At 47.3% G+C, this 22,942-nt stretch overlaps 1 protein-coding gene across 1 annotated transcript in view; it reads left to right on the plus strand.

Moving 5' to 3' along the window:
- Positions 1-22,942, plus strand: part of CBL (Cbl proto-oncogene) — a 29,349-nt gene that overhangs the window by 1,153 nt on the left and 5,254 nt on the right. Inside the window, exons 2-11 of the mRNA XM_065738486.1 lie at positions 3,179-3,426; positions 13,728-13,874; positions 15,181-15,337; positions 16,800-16,921; positions 17,586-17,723; positions 18,476-18,563; positions 18,963-19,094; positions 19,485-19,688; positions 20,830-20,961; positions 21,971-22,348. Of these exons, the coding sequence (XP_065594558.1) occupies positions 3,179-3,426; positions 13,728-13,874; positions 15,181-15,337; positions 16,800-16,921; positions 17,586-17,723; positions 18,476-18,563; positions 18,963-19,094; positions 19,485-19,688; positions 20,830-20,961; positions 21,971-22,348 (1,746 nt within the window). The remainder of the gene's footprint in view (positions 1-3,178; positions 3,427-13,727; positions 13,875-15,180; positions 15,338-16,799; positions 16,922-17,585; positions 17,724-18,475; positions 18,564-18,962; positions 19,095-19,484; positions 19,689-20,829; positions 20,962-21,970; positions 22,349-22,942) is intronic.

The raw sequence follows: 22,942 nt of genomic DNA on the forward strand, positions 1-22,942 counted from the left end.
GATCCAGCGTGAAGTCTTTTGAGAAGTGCCAGTGGCTGCCTCTGACGCACACTGAGGGCATAAGTATAAGGGCTGAGGTGGGAAGACTGGTTTGAAGATGAGCACAGAAAAGCGATTCTGTTGGGAATAAATTCAACTTGCAGGCACAACTTGTAGGAATGCAAATCTTCCTTTTTGCACTTACGATATAGAGGTGGATGTTGGGCTGTTCTAGGAAGGCTGGCCTGCAAACACTTGGGTGTTCTGGATTGCACTGGGCTGATTCGGATATTGTGAGTGCATATACTCACAGCAGAGCTACGTGGCTCATCCTTGGCTAGCCCCCATTTCCACCGTGAAATCACCAACAGAAAAGTCAAGCTGAGGGTAGGGCTGTTTGCCACGAGTCAAAGGAAATTCTAAAAGCCCTGGCTTCCCAGTTTTGCTCCTAAGCAACACCTGAAATCTCTGGCTCTATTTTTCAAGTTTTAGAGAGCTTGCTGTCCAGTGTGATGGGAGCAGTAGGGAGATCTGACAGCAAAAAGCCCTCTCATTTCAGTCTGCACACTTAGACTTGAAAATTTGTGGAGGAAATTGCCAGGCCTTCATACAGTGGTTGTGGATCCAGTGGTGAGAAGGGATACACGGGAGCTGTTGAAAATGGGTTAGTTTTCTGGGCCAATTAAGTGAAGGTGCAGGTGCAAAATGAAGAAAAACAGCAGCTTGTGTGCATGTTTAATAGATGATGTTTTCCTTGCAGAGATGTGTGCTGTACATTCGTGACCTGATTCCTCAGCCTGCACAACGAGCAGGGGTTGTCAAAGCAATCGTGCATCTCTGGTTCTGGATGCGACTGATGAATTTCCTATGCAAGCTGATTCTTGTCCAAATACTTTCCCAGTAATGCTCTCCATAAGCTGCCTGATGTATTCCTGCCTTTCAGATTCTTTAACTTGAAGTTCAGTTTGTGAGTGTGGGCTGTTGCCCTCATTGCACTCTTAACACACCATCGTGGCTGTGCAGCAGGATGCTCACCTGCACTGAACTAGGTGATATCTGTGTGTTTATCTCTGAGATATCAGCACCCTGCTGAGGATGGGTATGTTGTCAGGCATCTTGTGAGCCTGCACAAACAGCACAGTAAGCAGAGCAGTCACTTCCTTGCAGCATCTTGAACCTGGTGTATGGATTGGTTCAAGTGGGAGGAACTGCTTTTCATTTGTTTTTATCACGCTTGCTCATCTCATCTTATCGTTGTCTTCAGCAAATAAAGCAGTGCTCAGTGTAAGAAAACATATGATGTATTGGCTGGTGAAATCAACATGGGTTTTTTTTTTTACATGTACAGCTGCAATTGGGAATTGCTTCTCCCAGATGTGCAGGGGAAGCAGCTGATGCAGACCACCTGGGTGCATTTGAGGGATTGGTGTTGTGATCCTGGAGCAAGGTATAAGAGATGCAGTACAATGCAGTGAGCTCTGACAGAGGAAGATGAGCTTAGAGGTAACTCAGTGATCTTACTGAGCTTCAAAAGCTGATACTGAAAAATGCCTCTGTAGGTCACCTTCCTTGCAAGCAGAGAGGCTGAGGAGAAAAGCAGCAGGAGATAAGAGGAGTTTGAGTAGCTTTTCTCGTACTGCTGTCTCAAGGTGAGATGTCATTTCAATAGAACTTGCTCTTAAGGAAAGAACTGTAGCATTTCTGAGCAGTGCTGGAGAACTGTGCCACGGTGCAGTGTTTCCAGGGGCTGGGCAGGCTCTGCAGTGCATCCCCAGGCACAGAGCAGAGGTGTCTGTGCTGGAGCCTTTCTGCCAGCAGGTCTGTGGCCCTAGCAGATGGGCTGGCCAGCTCCAGGTAGGGCATGGGATGGGCAAAACAGTGATGGGGAGCACAGTGAATGGAGAGGGACATTTTGTAGGACATCCTGTGGGAGCTGTGCTTTACAGGGCTTCTGCGTGGACACGAAGTTGGGATGGTACTGACTCACAGGGTCTGTGTCTGTGGCTGGGGGTTTTCCAATTGTTTTCTATTACAGATGACTGAGAGAAGGGCATACTGGGACCCGTGTGTCCATGTAATGCAGCTTCCTCATAAGAACTGCTGTTGTTAATTTTTTTAAGCCACTGTGTGAGAATCAGTTTCTATGGAGGAAGCGATTTTGCTGGCTGTATTTAGGATCTGCTCATGCCACGCAGCGAAGCTGGTTTTATCCAGGGTCGAATGTGTTGACTCAATTTGTTGATGTGGTTCGTTATAGAGCGTTCACAGGCTCCAAGGAAGCAGCAATTGAGGCATCCAAATCAATTGGCTAAGTCAGCTGCGTGACCCCTGTCTGCTGGTCGAGGCTTCCTAGCACACTGAAGGGCCGTTTTGGTGCTTTTATTTCCATCTCCTCTCCGGAAAGATTTTCTAAAGCTAAAGCTTTGTTTCAGCCTGAATTTGGTTGTTTTAAGCGGTGCTGAGGTGCTCAAGGGAAGCAGGGAACCAGCAGATTGCTCAGGAAGATTTCTAGGTGATCTTGAAGGTCCCTTCCAACTTTGAGCCATTGTGATTTCTCAAGGCTTTGCAGGAGCGTGGGCTGCACAAGGAGCCCTGCATACCCTTGTGCGTGCAGCTGTCATTAGCCCAGACCTCGTTGGTGTGCTTTGGTATGAGGCTGCCAGATAACTTGCATTTTAGCAGGGAGCTTTAGGAAGCTGCATGCGTGTTTCGTGCTGGTCTTCTGTTCACATCTGATGGAAGAGGCAAAAGATGGAAGCAGTTATCTAGCAGGGCAGGAGTAAGGCTGTACGAGCTGCTGCCTTAGATGCTGAACTTTGTCTGAAACTGGACTCAAAACAGTAGAGCAGAATAGCAGTTCTGGTTCTTCTTACAACTGACAGCACACCAGTAACTTTTCCAATTGCCATTTTGCCATTCTTTCTCCTTCTCTCATTCCAGGCAGTAGAAAACGTAGGCAATAGTGGGTGGCAGAGAGGCTTCTTTTGGTCTCCCCAGTCACAAACTTGTTATGGTGAGCCACTATAATAAGTTCAGCTTGCACTCTGTTATGCTTTGGTCTCTGAGCTTGTACAGTGAGCAGGCTCCCTGTGTGAACAAAGAAAAGGTGGTTTGTAAGTAACACTGGATGGTCTTGAAGTGTCTGATGGCTGCTTGCTATTTATAAGTTTTAACAAGGAGTGCTCTTGATGAACCACAGGTGGTGCGCCTGTGCCAGAACCCAAAGCTGGCCCTGAAGAACAGCCCTCCCTACATCCTGGACCTTCTGCCCGACACCTACCAGCACCTCCGGACCATCCTGTCCCGCTACGAGGGGAAGATGGAGACCTTGGGAGAAAACGAGTACTTCCGTGTGTTCATGGAGAACCTGATGAAGAAGACCAAGCAGACCATCAGCCTCTTCAAGGAAGGGAAGGAGCGGATGTATGAGGAAAACTCTCAGCCTAGGTAATGCTTTCCAGTATTCCTGATCCAAATGTGCTTTAGTGAACGAATGTCTGCTGGGTGACATGTCTGTGCATGAAAACAGACTGATGAAATGTAAGGCTAAGCGTAGAGTTTCAAGTAAAATACACTTGGCTCTATTGAAATCAGAGCACAGAGTGTGTTCAGAGCCCACATGGTGCTCGTTGTTCAGGTTTGTTAGGTGCATGTGAACGACCAAATCTGCTGTGGAAAGGTCCTGCGTTCCTTTTGCAAAGATGATAAGGTGCAGAATAACCTTTCTGGCAGACTCAGGAAACAGAAGAATGTTCTGTGTTATGTAGCAAAGCAGTTATCTTCAGGCTTTGTCTGGAGCGTGAGGAGTGCTGTGCTGTACTTGAAAAGGCTTCATCTTCATTTGGTTTTAAGGAGAGCTAGGGCAGCTTAAGAGGAAGGATAAAGCTTTGGGAAACATTGATCTTATGCATTTGTCCGACTGTTGGCAGCAGGATGTAATGGACAGAGGCACAAAGTGTGCACTTGTTGTTTAAAACTCATTTCAGCTTTCTGCAGTAGGCACTGAATTAAAAAACAGTGGAAAAAAAGTGAAACAACCCAGTAGCTGAACGTAATTGCTCTGGGGAGAATATGTGGTTAACGCCCTGGCAACTACTTGCTTGAATTACTTTGGGGTAAAGAAAAAAGAGAAGTGCTGGCACATGTTTCTGGTATATATCGAGCTCTCTGTAGGATTTTCTCTAATGCTGAACTCCAACACGTCTGTTAGAGGGGCTGTAGAAGCTGCTGTTCGTGCTGTTTGATTTCCCATTGCCAGTGATGAAGAATGAATTCAGAAATAAAAAGCTCTTTTTGATTTGCTGTTGAGCATTGCTTTGTCACATGAGGCTTGCAGTTAGCTTGCTGGATGCAGGCCTTGGGAGTGCAAATGGGGCATCTTCACGTGATCTGATGGTCTCCTTTAGAAGAAACTTAGTTTTCTATGTAAGCCCACAACAATTGAAGTCTGAGACTCCTGCTTATTTTATTGGTTTGTTCTTTGAGATAGTGACAGATGGATGATCGTTGTAGACAATGGTTTTACAGTGCAACAGGTTGCTTCTTAAATATCTAAAGTAGCATTTATTGCTTATGGTTTGTATGTTGCTGTCATGTAATATGGGTGCTGCTGTTTTCTAGAACGTTCACTGTTGCCCCCTGAAATAGGCTGAGGGTATGTGAAACCCTTCAGGGTTTATCTGCTGCTTGTTCTGGTTAGCTGTGCATGTGCTGTGATCCGCCAGTCCTAAATGTGAAACACCCAATGGAGGATAGCCTTGTCAGTAGGAAGTTCAACCTCTCCCCTCCTGTCCCTTGTTGTTACAGAGGGAAGCAGATAGATGTTTCCAGAGTTAACCATCCTGGGAAAGGATGTGCTCCAACAGGTTGGTAAAAGGAGCAGGAGGATCCAAATGAACGAACTGGAAGTGGGTTCCATTAGAGGTGACAGGCGTCTCCGGGGGGTTGCTAATTGTGCCATTTATAAACAAACAATTTACCAGAGGAGCAACTGCAGTGGGACTTAAAGACCTAAGTGTGAAAGAGAGCTGCATCCCAGCTGGTGTCACGGCATCTCCTTTTGCTTTTTGCTCAGCCCAGGAAGCAGCAGTTACTGTTTTGGCACAGAGGGTGAAACGCGCTTGTCCTGGGGCTGGTAACGAGAGTGGTAACTTTCTCATTTCTCTAATGTGTTGTAGGGAAGAAGGAGGTTGTGCGTGTGAACCATATGCCAGTTCAAGAGATAGCTCTGCCCAAGGAACGCTGCTGCTGGTTCAGCTATAGGGAATCTGCTAATTAGTAATAATAAAGCTGGCAACTTTAAATTCTGTTCATTCGTTTCTTCTTAAATCCCAATCAAAGAAATGCTGCCATCCGTGCTCCTTATGATTCGAGAGGTAAGATGTTCTTACCTTGCTAGGAGTTGAAGAAGAAAAGACACCAAAAGTGGTGTGGTTTTTTGTGTGTGTTTTCTTTTTTTTTTTCATGTCTGTAAGCATGAATGAGTTCAAATATCCGAAGCGTGGGAGAAACTTTCTGGAAGCTTGTCAGCATCCTGCAGAGCAAACAAATATAACTCGAATCTGGTATTCATTGGAAGCATATTCATGGCAGTGTGTGCGTGTGTGTGTGTATATAAAAAATCTGTCTTGCTCTTGATCTTCTGTAAGCTCACTGCTAATGTTGGTCTACAGTGTTTGGAAAACATGCCTTTAAAAATCTAATGTGGTGTACTGAATAATCGCTTTTTCTTGACTTTTTCTGCCCTGTTTTTTTTTCTTTCTTCTCCTGTTGTCCTTGAAGCTTCTTTCTTCCTGTCTTCCAGATTTAGCACTGGGTTTGTTTCCTGTTGTGCACGCTGTTGTTTTCCTTCCCCCACAGTCTCTTGATGTAAAGCAAATGCACTGTTGGGACATTTGCATAAGTAGCGTGCAAACCGTGCAGGTGTTTGCTGAGGTTGGAGGAGCACCTTTGTCTCAATCTCTTGAGCATCAAAGCAACCGAAGCTGTTTTTCTTATTTCTAAATCTCCTTGTGTCTTTGCTCCAGCCTTACAGAGTCTCTCCTGCGTGTCCCTGTGTGTTGGGCTGAGGCAGAACTGGAGCTGCAGGAGTGCTGTGTCTCGTGGCTGCCCGCGCTGCCCTGTGCATTCCTCGGTGCTGCAGGATGTGTCAGGCTGTGTCAGTGCACTGCGGTGTGTGTGTGCTGCGTGGGAGTAGAGCACGGATGCTGCTCGGGGTTTGCAGTAAGGCAGCCTTAGCTTAAAGTCCACCAATAGAAGTAATTTAGCGTTTAGACTGGGTGCACTTGTGCAGAGCACAGCACAAGCCTTGGTGTGTTGTTCTGACGTCCAAACAAGGTTAGGACGGGCTCATACGCGCGCCCGCAGAGCACACAGATGTGGGTGAGTCCTTGTTCTTTCATTTTTAGTCCAGCTGCAATTGTAGAGTTGTTAAACGCTCTCCTGTGTCATACCTCAATGGTCAGCCTGCTGTCAGCATCCCCCTCTGGGCTGCCCTGGGGGTTCACAGGGCACTCAGGGCTTCCTTTCTGTCCTTGGACCTGGCCCTGCAGCCGTGCACTTGGGTGTAGCTGTTCAGCTGACACCAGTACTAGCCTTCTCAGACACACAGTGCAGTTCTTGCAAGGGGAACTGGCTTGTTTATTTTAATAGCAGAGCTTTAAAGATAACCATTTAAATTCTGCTTGAGGTCACTTGCGTTTCTATTTAAAAGTTAGCCCTCTTAAGGGTGCTGTGTGTGCACTTCCTGACTAATGGAGTACACGTGGTGACTTCTTGTTTCTGCTTATAGACTGAGTAAGCACGTAGATGTGGTGACTTCGCCCAGAGGCAAAGCTTGTCACCTATACAGCCAAAGCAGTGCAACAAGAGCAATTCTGTACAGGTTTCCCAACAGGTCAACACACGAAGGACCTGCGGTGGGAGCCGTCTCTCACTTGGGAGAGGATGAACTGGGGCAGTGTCTCATGTTCTGTCGTGAATCAACCTTACTGAGCATGTTAAAGCATCTGCCATGGGGGGAATTCGGAAGGCTTGTTTCCTGAAGAAAATCAGACCATTGTGAATGTTCCCACGTGAGAATGTAGTGGGTGGGGGCAGGTGAAGGGAGAGGTAATTACTCAGGATATCGTCTGATTGTATAGGAAATAGCAGGAGTGATTTGTGCAAGCTGAGCTTGCACACCCCGATAAGCAGTTAACAAAATTAATGTACTTGTAGAAGACGGACGGGGAGTGGCATAAACCCTGTCTGTAACAAGGGAAGTTTGGGGAAGCCATCTGCATTTAACTGTTGCCTTCCTGACAGGAGGGATGCTGGCTCAGCAGGATTTCATGTTCTCCTCCAGCTCGAGTATGGGGACTGATTTAGGCAGGAAAAAGCTACTGGTATTTCATGTGTGCTGGGAATGACCGTACGTGTCCCTAAAGGGGAAGGAAATGCGTGGAGTGACTTGGAATAACTACTGGAATGTAACAGTTCGGGAAGCGTTGGTGCAATGCCATGACCCAGGAAAGCCCTGCAGAGGAGGTTATGCTCTGATCACGTAGCTGGGAGTGCTTCATACACACACACTCACACTGTGCAGCTCGAAATGTGAAACTTCAGCTGGTGCCCGAGTCCTCGTGCCGCTTCCTTCCAACACGGGGAAGACTTTTATTTTTTTAAACAAAACCCACTAGTGTGAAGTCTACATCTGCATTTAAATTAGAACATCTTAAAGAAAAGAGCAGGCTCCAAAGCTGCCCACAAGAAAGGTTTCCCTGCCAGGCTCCAGCATATGAGTGCTAACTAACTGCTTATTACCCAAGGAGAAATTCATTATCATTTAAATGTTGTTGGAGAGAGGAATGCGAATGATTTCTCTTTAACTCTGCTTTAAACTGCTTGTTGAGGTGATAATTACAGAACTCAGATAAGGTTTGCTATAATTGGCATAAGCTTTCGATCAGAATTTGTACTGCTGTCTTGAAAATCTGTTTATGGGCCAAGGTAACCTTCCAGCTTATTGCACAATGGGGAAGTGAACTTTTAGTTCTCAGTCTGTGTAAAGCTTTATGCAAGGCTAGCTCTGTGCCTGGTGCACGGTGATACCAGAGGAACGACCTCCTAAAATGTGGATAGCTCTGATGCTGGCCAAGTGTGATTCTGCTTCTTGGCAGCTGTGATGTATTCCTTGGGTGCTCAGCTTGCGTGCACAGGGCCAGGTCGTCATGTTTGGGGTTTCAGTGTGTTTGAGGAGGGCTGTAGTTGTTTTTCAGCTGGCGAGCAGCACTGCATTGCATGGAGCTTTGCAGAAGTGCGGGGCAGCACTGGCACAGCTCCGTTTGCTGCGGCCACAGCACCTTCAGCAGCGTGGGCTCAGTGAGAGAAGCCTCAAACCTGCAGAACGGATCCGCTGTTTTTGCAGCTTTATAAGGAACGAAACAGCGAAGCCTGCACCCATTTAAACCAGAAAGTGAATTGGAAGTGAAACTTGTACGAGCGAGTCACACTAAGCGCGTTGCCTGCTTCCTTTTTCCCCGACGAGCTGCTCCACAGAAGCAAGGTGGCTTTAGCAGAGCCTGCAAAATGCAGTGAATTCCCTGCTGGGCAGTGCCTGGCTGCTGCTTTGCAGGTCAGGACCCGGCGCTGCTTGCAGGAGGTGACTTCTGTTGAACTAGCAATAGTTAACTGGAATTTCATTCACTTCCTGTGTTGCAAGTTTTGCTGAAAGTAGTTCCGTTGTGGCTATTTTTAAAACCGATCACTGTGTGTAGAGGGCTCTGAGAGCTGTTTGAGTTATGAAAGCCAGCTCGGGAGCACCTCGAGCGTTCCCACTCGCTGCTGATCGCACGGCCTGGTGCTCTGTGCTGACACAGAGATGAGAGCCCGGTGCTGTGTGCCCGCAGGAGATCCCGTGCAGTTGTTCCTTCTGGGACCAGGTGCAGCCACCTAGCTGCAGACATGGGCTGGAGCTGCTGCTGGTGCATAGCTGCTAACAGCTGAAACGCATCTGTTACACCATAACCTCATGCCTCTGTGGTTTCTGAAACGTGAGTCTGACTAGTTGGAGCCTAAGAAAAGGCTGACTTTTTCAAACTCTTTATATACTAAGTAGTTGTAGGGAGAAAAACAAACAACCAAAACAACTATCTGGCTGTTTGCAGGAGCCAAGGGCTGTGGTTTCATTATTTAGTACTGAAGCTTGTGCTTCCGTTTACCCACGTGGGTACAAACCCTGAGTGCCATCCTGAACCTAACTACACGTTAACCTCAGGAGGGGTGGGAAGCTCAGAGGGTGGGAAAAAAACTTGGGTTTTCTTAGTTGCCATCCCTTGCAGTAGCACTTAGTGGGCAGTACTCTTCAATAATGAATGGGGAATTTAAAATCACCTGCTCTAGTGCCCAGCTCTGCCTGAGCTGCAGCCCCACCTTGCCTGTAAGATAAGGTAAATCACTGGGGTTTTTTGCCTTTGGGAAGTTCAATATGATCTCATATTCAGAAGCATGTCCAAGGCCTGAAGGAAGCCCTGTGTGTCAGTGGGGTCGGTGGGATGTGATTACAGGAAAACAACCATTAATTGCTCCACTACTGAAATAATGGTGGTGAACTGGCAGCTCGCTGTGGTCTCTTCCCTGGGCTGCAGCCATACAGCTGCAGTGCTGTGGGTCCTATTGGACCCTGAGTTGCTTATAAAAATGCACTTTTTTACAGCAGCAGCAAGGAGTAACACAGCCATCAAAGTGCTTTACGTTGCTTTAACTGAGCAATCATCTCCTTTCTAGGCCACCACATCAGTGCAGGGTTTCTAAAGAAAGAGTGCAGTGTATGGGATCTGCCCTTGGGTGCGTGTGTTAGTTCTGGGGAAACACAATCAGAAACTGCACCATCTCCCTTAGGAGCCCTGACTTGCAGTCAATGGGTTAGTGTTAGCTGCCAGACACTCCCACATCCTCTCTGATGCTTTTCTTCCTTAATTTTCCATCAGACTAAATAAGCGTGCTTTGCTTTCATAAAAAACACTAGTCATTTTTCCATGGGCTGAGATTGCACTTCGTGTTGAGATGTGTTTTGGGTTGTGCCCTTTCAAACAGCCACGTTTGCATGTGGAGAGCCTTCTCTTTGGTTTTGAGTAGGGCGGTTTTACCGAAACTTAGGTGCCCCAGTTTGAGCTTGTTACCCTTTTAGTTTTCATCACTGACTTGCACCTGAGCTCAGCTTGCTGCTGATTTTTACGAAATACAGCACTGAATTTTGTTTCAGGGCCAAGGTGGAAGGGTTGCTGTCTTCTTCCCTTGAAGAGATCTTTCCAGCCTGTTCCCAAAGATGCTGAGCATCGCTTGTGCAGACCCCCAGCTCACGTCAGCGGGAGCGCAAATAGAAAATCCCTCTGGAAATTCTTACATAAGAAATGCATGCAGTAACTTCCAAGAAATTGAAGCCTTTTTTAGTTGGCTGTCTTGTGACAGCTCCTCATCCCTCCTGCACAATTCTGTGTGGAGTAGCTTTGTGGCCCTGGTGTGTACTGCAGTGCTGAGCCAATGGAGAAGGAGCAGCATCATCCCATGTCTGCTGGCTGGCTGAGAGATGCTGGAAGACGGTGGCAAACCTCAGGCTGGCTCTGGGGAAGAGGCAGTGCTGCCCTCACGTTGCCTCAAGGTAAGGCTGATGTAGTCCTGAGCCCGTGAGGTGCTGTACGATTGTGGATTAATTGAACTAATTGCCACACTGCTGCAGCAAGAGGCAGTGCTGGGATTAGAGCGGTCCTCTGCTGCTAATGCCTTTGCAAGACCGAGCCTGTGCAGAGGAAAAACGCTTTGTCCAGCGAACAGGAAACTGGAGGAGAGATCTCTGCTCGGGCTCTGGGGGAGGGAGCAGCCCTGGTGTGCCTGGAAGTGCCCGGCCGACCTCCAGGCTTCCGCTGCGATGCATGGAGCCGGGCAGGAAGGAAGCAGTGTGACTGCAGCACTGGGGGACAGAGCCAGCACAGCCACCGGCCTGCAGCTGAGGAGCTGGGCCATCACAGCCTCCCCGAGGCACTGCTGCACGGAGCCCTTGGTGCTGCAAAGGCAGCACGGTGTTCAGGATGTCACTGCAGCTGAGGAAGCCCTGTCGGTGTTGCTGCGTGTTAATAATGTGCTAGAGCTGCAGGTGTTCGTTGGTAATACATTTGGTTACTGCATGGAGTGGAAATGGTGTTGGGTTCCTGTGCTTTCATTCTTTGTGCATGTGGTTGATTCTGTACCTGCGGCCTTTGCATGTGTGTGTGTGTGTGAAGCTGCTGGCAGGCAGCGTGAGATCCCACACAAGCAGAGCTGTTGCTGTGCCTCCAGACCCAACCGCTGCACGGAGTGGCGTCGCAGGTCTTCTTTTGAAGCTGGTGCAGGTGCTGCTTTCAGCAAGGAGAGCCCATTGATGTGGGCCGTGCTCCCTGGGTAACAGGTGCTGAAGTTCTTCGGATAGCCAGTGGGGTTTAGGTGCCAAGCTGTGGCTGGCAGAGCTCTGGGGCGGCTCTTGGGCTGCCAACTGTGTGCTGGGGGCTGTGCTGGTTTCTAAGAAACGTGGAAGAACTGTGCAGGTCTGTGGCCAAAAAGATTTGGGATTTTATGACCTAAATTGCTTAAACGTTCCTTGAAAATGCAGCCACGTTTTGTGGGTGAACGCTCGTTTCTGTTGAGCTGCAGAGATGAGGACAGTTACTGATGTCACTTAAATAAAATGCCACCAAAATCACTAACCAATACGCCAATAGAAGTGTGATAACAGACTGTGAGCATCACTGTAACTGCGAGCATTCCCTTGGTCTGTGTTCATTTACAAACATATTGCTTGGCTTGTTCAAATAAAGCAGTGCACTTTTTAAAGAGAACGTGACTGTAGCACGGGGTTGGTAAGTAGTTGCTGTCTGCAAGCTGGTTTCTAACCTAGAGCCTTCTGCAGTGCTTACAGCCCGTGCTCTTCCTGTTTTTGTTTACAGAAGATATGACTCAGTGTTTGTACGCAATGATGGCAACCTCAACCTAAGACCTGAAAGTGTTTGGGTCTTAGAAACCTTTCTGCAAACCCCTCAGTGTGTGTGTGTGTGTGTTGTAAAGTCATTTGTCATTTGTCATCCATGCTGAGGGAAACTGTCCTCTGCCTGCCTGCTGGGCTCAGCTCAGTGCAGGCGCTTCCTGAAGCCCAGCGAGGGGAGAGGGCTCTCACACAGAAAGGAGTGTGGAGTTCCTACGCACAGGAACGTAGTTTATCTTCTTGCAGTGCACCCACTTGCTTTCTGCTGGACTGTGCCCTTGTTCCCGTAGCTTGTTTCTCACCCTATCGTACCCTGCCTTCCTCAGTGTGTGGGAGAAAACACCTGACATGGTTTTCCCTCCTGCTACTGAGTGTTGTACATGCTCACTCCGAGCAGGATTAGGATCTTTTCACAGGTAAGTCCTTTTTCACACATTGCAGTGCTGGAGGACCTCAGTGCCTTCAGGCTTCTGCTGCTGCGGCAGTTGGGATCTCGCAGCAATGTGCCCCTTGACCTGCTGAGGTTGCAGGCAGCATTGCTCCCTAACCCATCCAGGAAACCCTTCAGCATTTTCTGCAGTCCCTCTACATCAGCTCACACCTCTGCTTTTATAAGCAGAGCGGATACAAGTTCCATGTCTCCTTTGTTGCTTGAGTTGGGATTAAATGTCTCAAAGTAGTGCGGCCTGTGTGTTTCCTCTGTGTTCTGCCATAAGCTGTCATCTTGTCCCATTTTTTGAAAAAGAGAGTTTTTGGGAGAGGGCTGGAGGAGCAAGCTATGGGGCTGCAACCCCATAGTTGGCAATGATTTTAGTGTATGCCCACCCAGAACAAACAGAACCTGTGGGCTTCCCTGTGGGTGAGCTTACCATTAAACCCTCTCCCCTGTAGGACTGGGAATGTGACTTCCTAAATGAATGGGTGGGGAACTGATGCTAGCACTCCAAAGTATGAGGCAGAGGAAGCAGTGTGACTGGGAACTGGGACAGCAGTGGGGTGGGAGGGCTTCCCACTGCCCCTCTCCTGGAAGCTCGCTAAGGTGAACAACAAAGACAGCTTCTAGCTCAGCATTTATAGGATCAGATCCTACATCTGCTTTAAAGCGCACACGTTTTGGACGGGTGATGCATCCAGGGGAGGGCTGCTGGAAGGAGCAGCCTCCAGAAGAGCATCTGGGTGGTTTTACATGATTTTCAGCACCTGGTGGTGCTGCATGGATAAAATAGCAAGCACCAGAATCCCTTGCGGTGGAAGGACTGCTGAGACACAACGTGCATGTGAAAACGTAACGGGGAGAGAGGGAAGCTGCTGCCAAAGAAGCAGCTGAGCTTTGCAGCCTGCAGTCTGTTGTGTCAGCCTGCTTGGTGTCCCACCAGGCTGTGCAGTCTGCTGACCAGACCCAGTGAGAAGAAGTGTCCAGAGCAGAAGCTGTCCTTCCCCATGTGATACTTAGTTCCTTCTTTCACCTCCCAGCATGTGATGTGGGGGATAAAAAATGCCTCTGGCCTGGAAATACCCAGCTCTCTTTTCTGCAGCTCTGTTTACGTAGCTTCTAGAGGGTGTTAGCAAGGCACGGGGGGGGGAGAGGAGCATCAGTGTCCAACCCACTAGTCTTATGGTTTTGTTTCCCTCTTTTTAATGTTTTAATAGAAAATTGAAAAGATAAAAATAAATTGCATTTCTTACAGGCACGAATGGTGCAAAACCGCATCTTTCTTTCCTAAAAGAAACCGATTTTTTTTGTGATCCTTTGCAGGCGTAACCTGACAAAGTTATCCCTGATATTCAGCCACATGCTGGCAGAGCTCAAAGGTATTTTTCCAAGTGGGCTCTTCCAAGGAGACACGTTCCGGATCACCAAAGCCGACGCTGCGGAATTTTGGAGAAAAGCTTTTGGGGAGAAGTAAGTTTCTGGCTGTGCTTAAACATCAGAGGTGTGACAGCACACTGGGCACCAAACTGTGTTTTCAAGGTTGGTGGGTGAAAGGAGCGATGGGGGGGACCCCTTAGGTCATTTGGGGTGCTCTCTTGGATGGGGTACGGGGTTGTTCCTACAGTGTATTTTCCAGTTGTTGGTCCTGTCTTATTTTAGATGTGCTAAGTGATGGGTCCTTCCCTCTTTCCCTCTCAGGTTGTTGGACTGTCACAAGGTTTCTCTGCTTTATTCAACTTAAATTTTCCTCTCCTTAATTTAATTCCTTAACTTCTAAGTGAGCTCCACAAACAATGCAGAGTAATCTTTCTCCTTCCAGAGCTTGCCGTGCCCCCAGTATTAGCTGTCCTCAAGCTAAGCCATCGTATTAAATTCTTTCATCTTCCCTCCAATTAGTCTTTCCAATCACTTGGGCAGCTTTCTTCTCCATTCTCTGAACTTCTGTCAGCTTGCATGATGGCTTTGATAAGCTAGAATGAAGGAGAAAGTTAAGCACAACGTATATTTCGGTGTAAACAGTTGAAATGTCAGCTTTGATTTCTGTGTCTAATGAAACACTGAGTAAATGAACCTCAGAGGTGTCCACAGCAGTGTTCAGGGATTAAAGTTAATGGAATTAGGCACGGCTTTTAAGTAAGGTACTTCACATAAAGAGTTTAATTAGTAGCTGTCAGAACAAAAAGCAGTAATGTATTTACTCACGTATTCGGTTGTCTGAAGCTACACGCATTCTTTTCATGTTTCTGTTCCACTTGATATTCTGAAGGAAGGAATGTATTCCTTTAAACAGGAGCCTGTGTTTGGGTTGCTGATTATCTTCCTGCTCCTGTTAATGCCTGTTCAGAGAATTGCTTGCAGCTTTTCTGGCCTTTTTTAACTGTCTGCACCTCTCCTTATTGTTAACTCCTTCTCTGCCAGCTGGAAAACTATTAAACTCTTACCAAATGACAGTGATGTGTACAGCCCATGTTGTATATAAACACTGACACGATGGGACAGCAGAAAAAGAGAGAGGAAAGAGCGGAGATGGACTTCAGATGCCAGAGATTGTATTTGCAGGGAAAATTGGCTAAAGTATTCTTGGCTGTTAATTTCCTTCAGCACCGACGAGTCCTTTGCTCATACAACATGGATAAATCTCTTGTGCCTAACGGTGATTTTCCTTCTTCCATTATTAGTACCTGGGTGCTCCACCACAAATAAAGTGTGTAAGGTGGTAGGTACATGATCGTGGTCTTTGGACACATCCAGTTACAGATGGCTTGCTTTCCCCCAGGACTATTGTTCCTTGGAAGAGCTTCCGCCAAGCCCTGCATGAGGTGCATCCCATCAGTTCGGGGTTGGAGGCCATGGCCCTGAAGTCAACGATTGACTTGACATGCAATGATTACATTTCAGTATTCGAGTTCGATATCTTCACACGGCTTTTTCAGGTAAGAACTGAGGAGCGTGGATCACTTGAAATCTATCTTAGTGCTTTGGGTTAGACTTCTCCACAGGTAAAGCGTATTTTGCACGTTAAAGTTTATGTTGCCAAGGACTTGGTCTTCTTGCCCTTCATCCCCTGACCAGTTCTTAAAACACTTGGTGGTTAAAACACTTAAGAGCACTTGATATTTTTGGTTGAAGAAGGAGATGTTTTCTAAATTTAGATACTAACTGAATGTAAGGCACGTTTTGCATCCTCCCGTGAATCAGTTTTTCCCCTTCAGAGGTCATTTTTTAGACCAAAGTTTTGACACAACTTCAGGAAATGTGAAGCTGAGTTTATCAGTCCATCTTTCCCCGTGTCCATTTCTTCCTTGTCAGATTTATTTTCCGTAGGGAAATGTTCAGGATGGAGCATAGCATGGAAATTCAGGTTTCCTAGCTTTTGAACTGCCACAGCCAGGATGTCGCAGACACATTCTGTGCTCTGTGTGCAAGGAGTATTTGTGTTGCTGAGGGGATATTAATAGCAAGTAAAATTCTCTTTAATAGCACTGAGCTCTGAAGCACAGCTTTTGATGGTGCAAATGGGTATTTACAGGAACAAACATTTCCTTCTTTGGCTCCAGCTTGCCTTTTCCCATGTGATAGGGTGGGTTGTAATTAAGAAACGTCTAGATGAAAAATTCCTGTGTTTGGCATTGCAACGGATCTGATCTCATTCTGCACTTTTTCCAGCTGTAGTAAATAATAGAGAGAGTTGTTAAGTGCTGTGATTGCCAAGAGATGCAAAGTTCTTAGGGACAGGTAACGTCCTGGGCAAGGTGAGAAGTTGGGGGAGATGGGGTGGGATTTAGACGCCCCAGCACTTCTCAGAATGGAAAGCTTCCAGTCTGTCATTACGCATCACTTTTTGGGGAAAACCTGACGTGTATGTGCTGGTTCATTGATGGAGAACTTCGACTAGGCAGGAGTCCTTGCCACACCCAAGGGAGGTGAGGTGGTTCAAGTCTCAAGCATCTTAACACACAGTGAAACTGTCACAGCAAGGGGAGGTCACGTTCCCGAGGCCGTAAGGAAGTCAGGGTCAGCGATCGGGCTGGTGGTGGCATCCGTGTCATCTTCCAAAGTTCCCATCTCTGTCCCTGTCTCAGGAATGAGTCATTTTCTCTGAAGAAGCAGTGCAAATTGTTAGTCTTTCCTGGTCTTTTTGTGATGTCAGTGACCTCTCCCTCATTTTTAAAGGAGTTTTAGGTCCATCTTAGCTAGCATTTTTATTGCTGACCAGAGGAATTCCAGCACTGACAGTGCTGCAGGAGGGTGTAGGTTTTTGGTCATCTACGGGATTTGAGGTGGGCTGAGAAACCTACTGTTCTAACCAAAGCACTGAGCCCTTAGATTAAGGAGTGCTGTACTTGTTGCCTCTTAGGAGTGCATGGTTAATGTGTTTCTTTGTTGTTTCTCTAGCCATGGTCCTCTTTGCTCAGGAACTGGAATAGCCTAGCAGTGACTCACCCTGGTTATATGGCATTCCTAACGTATGATGAGGTGAAAGCCCGGCTTCAGAAATTCATTCACAAACCTGGCAGGTTAGTGCTTGGCCTTTCTGGTAGCTCCTGCTAACAGTGCTGATTACTGCACTGGCTGAGGAGGTCGGTTTGGTTTTGTCTCTGTCCTCCTCTGTTAATTATGAAAAGCTCTAGCTTGCCCTGTGTTCAGCAGTTCTCCGTGTCATGCCGTAGCACCTCACTTGGGCGTGGGCAGGACACAGAGATCTGTGGACATGAGTGAATTCTGGCTGCCTGCTATCCTGGGTGGAATGTGGTCCAATGCAGCAGAGCTGACAGATTTCTCTTTACACAGAGGCAGGGTCACGTGCTCCCTCCGGGAGGTTGTTAGTATGCTTTTAGCTCTGTGAAGGTTTTAAAAATGCAAACCTTGTGTAGTCTGATTTTTCTTTTCTGAAATTAATTTGAAACAAATGAATATGAGGATGCCAAGGTTTCTTGCTGTGGATCCTGCATTTACTTTCACATGGAGACCCGTGCTTGGATGCTTTTCTCACTTTGTATCAGATTGCAAAGTCCTCCTTTGATCTGCCTGGGGGAAAAGTGAGGAAAGCTGATGTAAATCATCTGGTCAGTCCTACTAGTTTTTATTTGCTGCCTTGAGATAGGCAGAGGCCTCCTTGGCATCTCATGCTTTCTGCCTGTTCCAGTCCAAAGTGAAATTCCTTTTCCTTTGTGTTCTCAGTTACATTTTCCGACTGAGCTGCACCCGACTTGGTCAGTGGGCCATTGGTTATGTCACCGCAGATGGGAACATTCTTCAGACGATCCCCCACAACAAACCTCTTTTTCAGGCATTGATTGACGGCTTCAGGGAAGGCTTGTAAGTACCTTTATTGAAAACAAGTGTTCTGAGCTCTTGCCGTTCTTTACTCTGAGTGTTTTATACATCTTCATCCTGTGGGAAGGCCACAAAGGCTGCTGAATGGTGAGGTGCACCTGCTGGGCTCAGCACCTATTATCCCTCCTCGGGAGACACAGCATCTTGCAGAGGTCAAGCAGTCACTGCTGTCATCTCTCAGCCCCTTCTGAGCATCCCTCAGCTCTTCCTTTTTATTTAGACCTTGATTCAGCAAGTGTATTGATGTCAGCGGAAAAATTTGTATGCTTGGCTGCTTTGGCACTTGAGAATACTCAGACAGCTATCATTTGTACTGGGAGCTGCATTGTCCTTTGCAGGAGCAGACAATAAGCATGTGTCAGTGTTTTTCTCATCACAGACTCTTTTACAATTGGCTCCTTAACTTGTGCTTAACTGATACTATGACCTCGGTTTTTTTTTACTCTGGATAATTAAGAGTTTCACTGCAGAATGATTTAAGAAGAGTAAAATTGCTGCCAGGAAGGAAAACAAGCTTCTTTCTGCAGTAGAGAATGGCATGTTTGTTTTCTGTCTGATAAGGAAATTCTTGCAAAACTTCTTTTGAATTCAGAGTACCTTGCATTCCCACCCCTTTTTTCTCACCCTCTTTCTTCCTTTCCTCCCCCACCCTGAAAAGAAACCTTATGTATGTGTTTATGTGCGTGTGTGTGTACATACGGGGTGAGATATCATTTTTCCTCAACTGCTTACAGTTATTTGTTTCCTGATGGCCGGAATCAGAACCCTGACTTGACTGGCTTGTGTGAGCCCACACCTCAGGACCACATTAAAGTTACACAGGTGAGCAAATTCTTCTATCCAGTCACAGTCAGTACCCTGAAGGCTTGTTTTTAAGGCTGCTGCATTATGTCTTGCAGGAGCTGGAGAACTCTTTGAAAGGTAGGGCTGGGCAGAGACATTGCAAAGCTTTCTGCTCACAGATTTAAGTTGCTTGTTTAGAATGTTGTGCAGAAGATTTATTCTTCTGTGCTGTCCACCCTGTCTGTGCCCTCAAACCCTGTGTTTCCCGGGCTGTTCTTCACACACCTGAGCAAAAATCTGGGAAAACCTCAAGTTCACTTTTTTCAGAGCAGTCTGTTTCTTTTGTCCTGCCTCTTTTGTGTGGCACTTCTTGCAGCTATGATAAATTCCACACGTTATTTTACATTATTGACAATGTCTGTCCTTCTTTTCTCCAAGGAACAATACGAATTGTACTGTGAGATGGGCTCCACGTTCCAGCTGTGTAAAATATGTGCTGAGAATGACAAGGATGTGAAGATAGAACCGTGTGGCCATCTGATGTGCACGTCCTGTCTCACTGCATGGCAGGTGAGGCGTTGCCTCTTGTTTGTCTCCCTGAGTGAGGCTAATTGCTTTCCTATAGAATCACAGAATGGTCCGTATCCTCCAGGTAGGGAGATGAGGGGGCATAACCGAGGACATAAGCTTGCAGTTCAGAAATGTCAGTGCTAGCTTCCCCTGCCCAGGAGAAGCTGGTCAGATGCTCTGTCTCAGTGTATAGCTGAGAAGTGCAAGGACTTGCTAAGAAGTTGTTTCCCTACTCCAGAGGGAAGATCCTCCGTATTTCTAGCACAGCTTGCCTTTCTCTCTTCCTCTCTACCTGCCAGAAAGCAGGTTTCAACCTGCCTGTGTATTAACCGTGTGTTTAATTTCTGCATCTTAATGGTGGTTGTAACAGATCTCTCCTCTGCCCTGAAGGAATCAGAAGGCCAGGGTTGTCCTTTTTGCCGCTGTGAAATCAAAGGCACAGAGCCAATTGTTGTAGACCCATTCGACCCCAGAGGAGGAGGAGGATTGTCACGGCAAGGTGCAGAAGGAACCCCCTCACCCAACTATGATGATGACGATGATGACAGAGCTGATGATTCCCTCTTCATGATGAAGGAACTCGCTGGTACCAAAGTAAGGTCGCCTCTGTGTGCGTTAGTTCGCTCATATCAGCAGAAGTTCCTCCATTTTGTGCAGTGATCATTGCAGCCAACCAGACACAGTCTTCCCAAGGTCGTGATGACTAACAGGTTAGAGGGCAGGGTGTTTTGCTGAGGAAGACAATTTGACTGTCATCTTCTTATATGGTGTCTGATAAAACTGCGTAATAAAGGTCTGATAGCTCTCTGCCACTAGTGCTCCTTCCTTCCAGGGCATGTGTGCAGGGCAGGGCTACTTCATGGGTCTCTGAACATTCTTTTCTCAGTGCCTATTGCTGCTCTTGCACACCAACAGTTAGCATTGCTTTGCTTTGTTGGAAAGTGGCTTTGAATTTGGCTAATGTTCTGTAGTTGAACCCATTAAAATGAGCTGCTTTTCCTGCTCTACGCTGTTAACCTACGGTCAGATTTCTCTTAGGTTCTGCCCTGTGAAATCCTGTAAACTGTATTCCTGGGGATTGCTTTTGTATACATAGGTTGGGGAAGCAAAACACAGTTTCCTTGATGTGACATCCTGTTGTGGTTTGCAGCGGGCTAGTATTCCATATTTGTTAGCATTAGTGAGTTCAAACATGTATAAAGATTTTCAGTTACCAAGCAATAACCTTTCTCACAAAATAAACATTTTAAAGAAAGAGGAGAAGAGGCACTGTTCTGTTACATAGAAAAACAGCCTTGCAGGGACAAAAATGGACATTTTGGTGCACAGTAATGATTGCTGCAACAGCCATGACACTGTAGTCTAAGGTAGTTTGCATGGCAGTGCCTGCAGTGATAAGGAGGTTTTGCAGCAGATCGTGCCCTCTTGTGTTGAAAAGCAAGCAAGCTTGCTGCTGCTCAGGGCTCAGCAAGGCAGGTTTGGCACTCCAGCAAAACAGCTTGTCTTTTATTGTGCCCCTGCTAAGCGTGCATTTGTGGTTACTTGCTGCAAGTCAAGCACTGTTGTGCTGTGAAATTACCTTAATTTAATAGTGTGTGGTTGTTGTTAATATAGTCATCTATTACCAGTAGTGATACTGAAGTGATACAGTAAATCTCACAGAGCTTGAAAGCCTTCCTGGAAAGAGTTCTGCTGGATTTTGTCGTTCATTGCTTTTCCCAATCTTCTCCTTCAGGTCGAGCGTCCTCCTTCCCCGTTCTCAGTAGCTCCACAGGCCACCCTTCCTCCTGTGCCACCACGACTGGATCTTCTGCAGCAGCGAGTGTCCAATCCACCTGGGGCCTCCAGCCCCAGCACCTCTTCTAAGGTAAAGCACACTTCTTGCCCTTTCAAGAGTGGTTTTCGTGGGGCAGATGGGAAGGAGAACGTTTTGCTGAATGCTGTGTGTTCTCTGTGACGTCCCTAAGTGCTTTCACACAAGGCTTTTTATTCCTTCTGTCAATCCACTTCCTTTCCATTCCCCACGAGAGCTCAGTCTGTGCTGAAAGTGAATGCTTCCTTCTGGAGCCTGTGGCTGGAGAGTCCCTATTTCCTGTTTAGAGGACCTGTCTTTCTTCTCACTCATCCAAGCAGTTGCTAGAAAGATGATCCTAACCTGAAGCGCTCGATCACTCAGGGTGAACCACCAAGTGATCATTATTGCCTTTACAGATTTTTCTGCCCCAGTCACTGCTGCCTGTGAGCTTGAAGCTGCCCTTACTGACTTGTATTTTGCCCTAGCTAGTGGCCAGATGTGGAAGGGTGTCACCAGAATGGCTCAATTTTTCTTTCCATCAATAGAGGAGTAAGGAAGGAATGAAATGTGTGTGACTGGGGGAGATTGGCTGGTTTTCTGACTGATGAGCTGAAGGCAGCAGCGTGGTCTTGTTGACATTCATTCCTTGACTGCTGAGATTCAGCAGCAGCTCTTCAGCTGGTTTGGGTGATCAAGCTGCAATTCCAGACAGAAGAAAATAGCCATTGATGTGACCTGCTGAGTGATGAATGACAGCTGTAAATAAGCTGCAGTTGAAATGATGAGTATCCTTTGGAATCCAATACTGCCTTGAGAATCTTTTTTTCCTTCAAGAAAGATGATCAGGTGTGTTTGGTGCCCAGCTGTTGTAGCTGTGTGCAGTTATACTGTGTTCCCTACTCAAGCTTATGGAGTACGTGTCTTGGGAGGGTTAACTTGCCACTGCTCCACAGCCGTTGAGATAATTTCTTGTAAAAAAAAAAAACAACCCAAACCTTCTGCCACCCACCTCCCCCCTTTTTCAGTTTTGCAGCTAGACTACCTTTGCTAAGCAGTGCTGTTGCATGCCTCTGCCTTCCAGGCTGCTCCTGGTACCCTTCACAAAGACAAGCCTCTGCCCATCCCACCCACGCTCCGAGATCTCCCACCGCCGCCCCCTCCGGACAGACCGCATTCCATGGGGACTGAGGCCCGGCCCCAGCGGCGGCCCCTGCCCTGCACACCAGCGGACTGCCCTGCGAGGGACAAGCCCCCCCCAGTGCCCTCCAACCGCCAGGGGGACCCGTGGCCCTCCCGGCCCATTCCGAAAGCCCCATCTGTAGCTCACAGCCCCGGTGACCACTGGCCTGGCAGAGAACTGTCGAACAGGCACTCGCTTCCCTTCTCCTTGCCCTCTCAGGTGGATTCCAGGCCTGAAAGCCATCGGCTTGGGAGCACGCTCAGCCTGGACAACGCAGTGGTGAGTGGATCTGCTGGAGGTGAAGGCTGATTGTGGGGAACTGAGTCAGCCAAGGTGCCCTTTTCTCATTTGCATCAGAACAGGGTGTTCCTGTGCCAAGGGAGAGGCAGAAAGGAGCTGCTGATTGCCAGGCGAGGGAAGAGCGGTCAGAGGACTTCCTGGGAATGTGCTTGTTCAAGGAAGGTTTAGACGTTGTGTTGAGGGACATGGTTTAGTGAGAACTCTTGGTGATGGGTGGATGGTTGGACTGGATGATACAAGTCTTTTCCAACCTTGGTGATTCTGATTCGGTGCTTTCCTGTCTCCTGGGAGCAGGGTTGAAATGTCAGCCTGTCCTGCATGGTTACCTTTGAGCAGTCCTGAGCCACAGTTTCATGATCCCTGTTCACCTTTGAATTTTGAAAGACTGAAGCTGTTTTGCTTCAGGAGCTGGTGTGCTGGAAAAGTGTAATTCAATCCTGTAAAACCTGCACGCAGCAGCAACGATTAACAAAGTAAAATCTGAGTTAAATTTGGGTCTGTTACTGTTAATGATATCATGATGTATAACTTGGTGGTCCAACAGACTGTTCTGTAAGAGAAATGTGAGGCACT

This window comes from Cyrtonyx montezumae, unplaced genomic scaffold (assembly GCF_038088225.1).
Source record: "Cyrtonyx montezumae isolate F1298 unplaced genomic scaffold, pur_monq_1.0 scaffold_22, whole genome shotgun sequence".
NCBI lineage: Eukaryota > Metazoa > Chordata > Aves > Galliformes > Odontophoridae > Cyrtonyx > Cyrtonyx montezumae.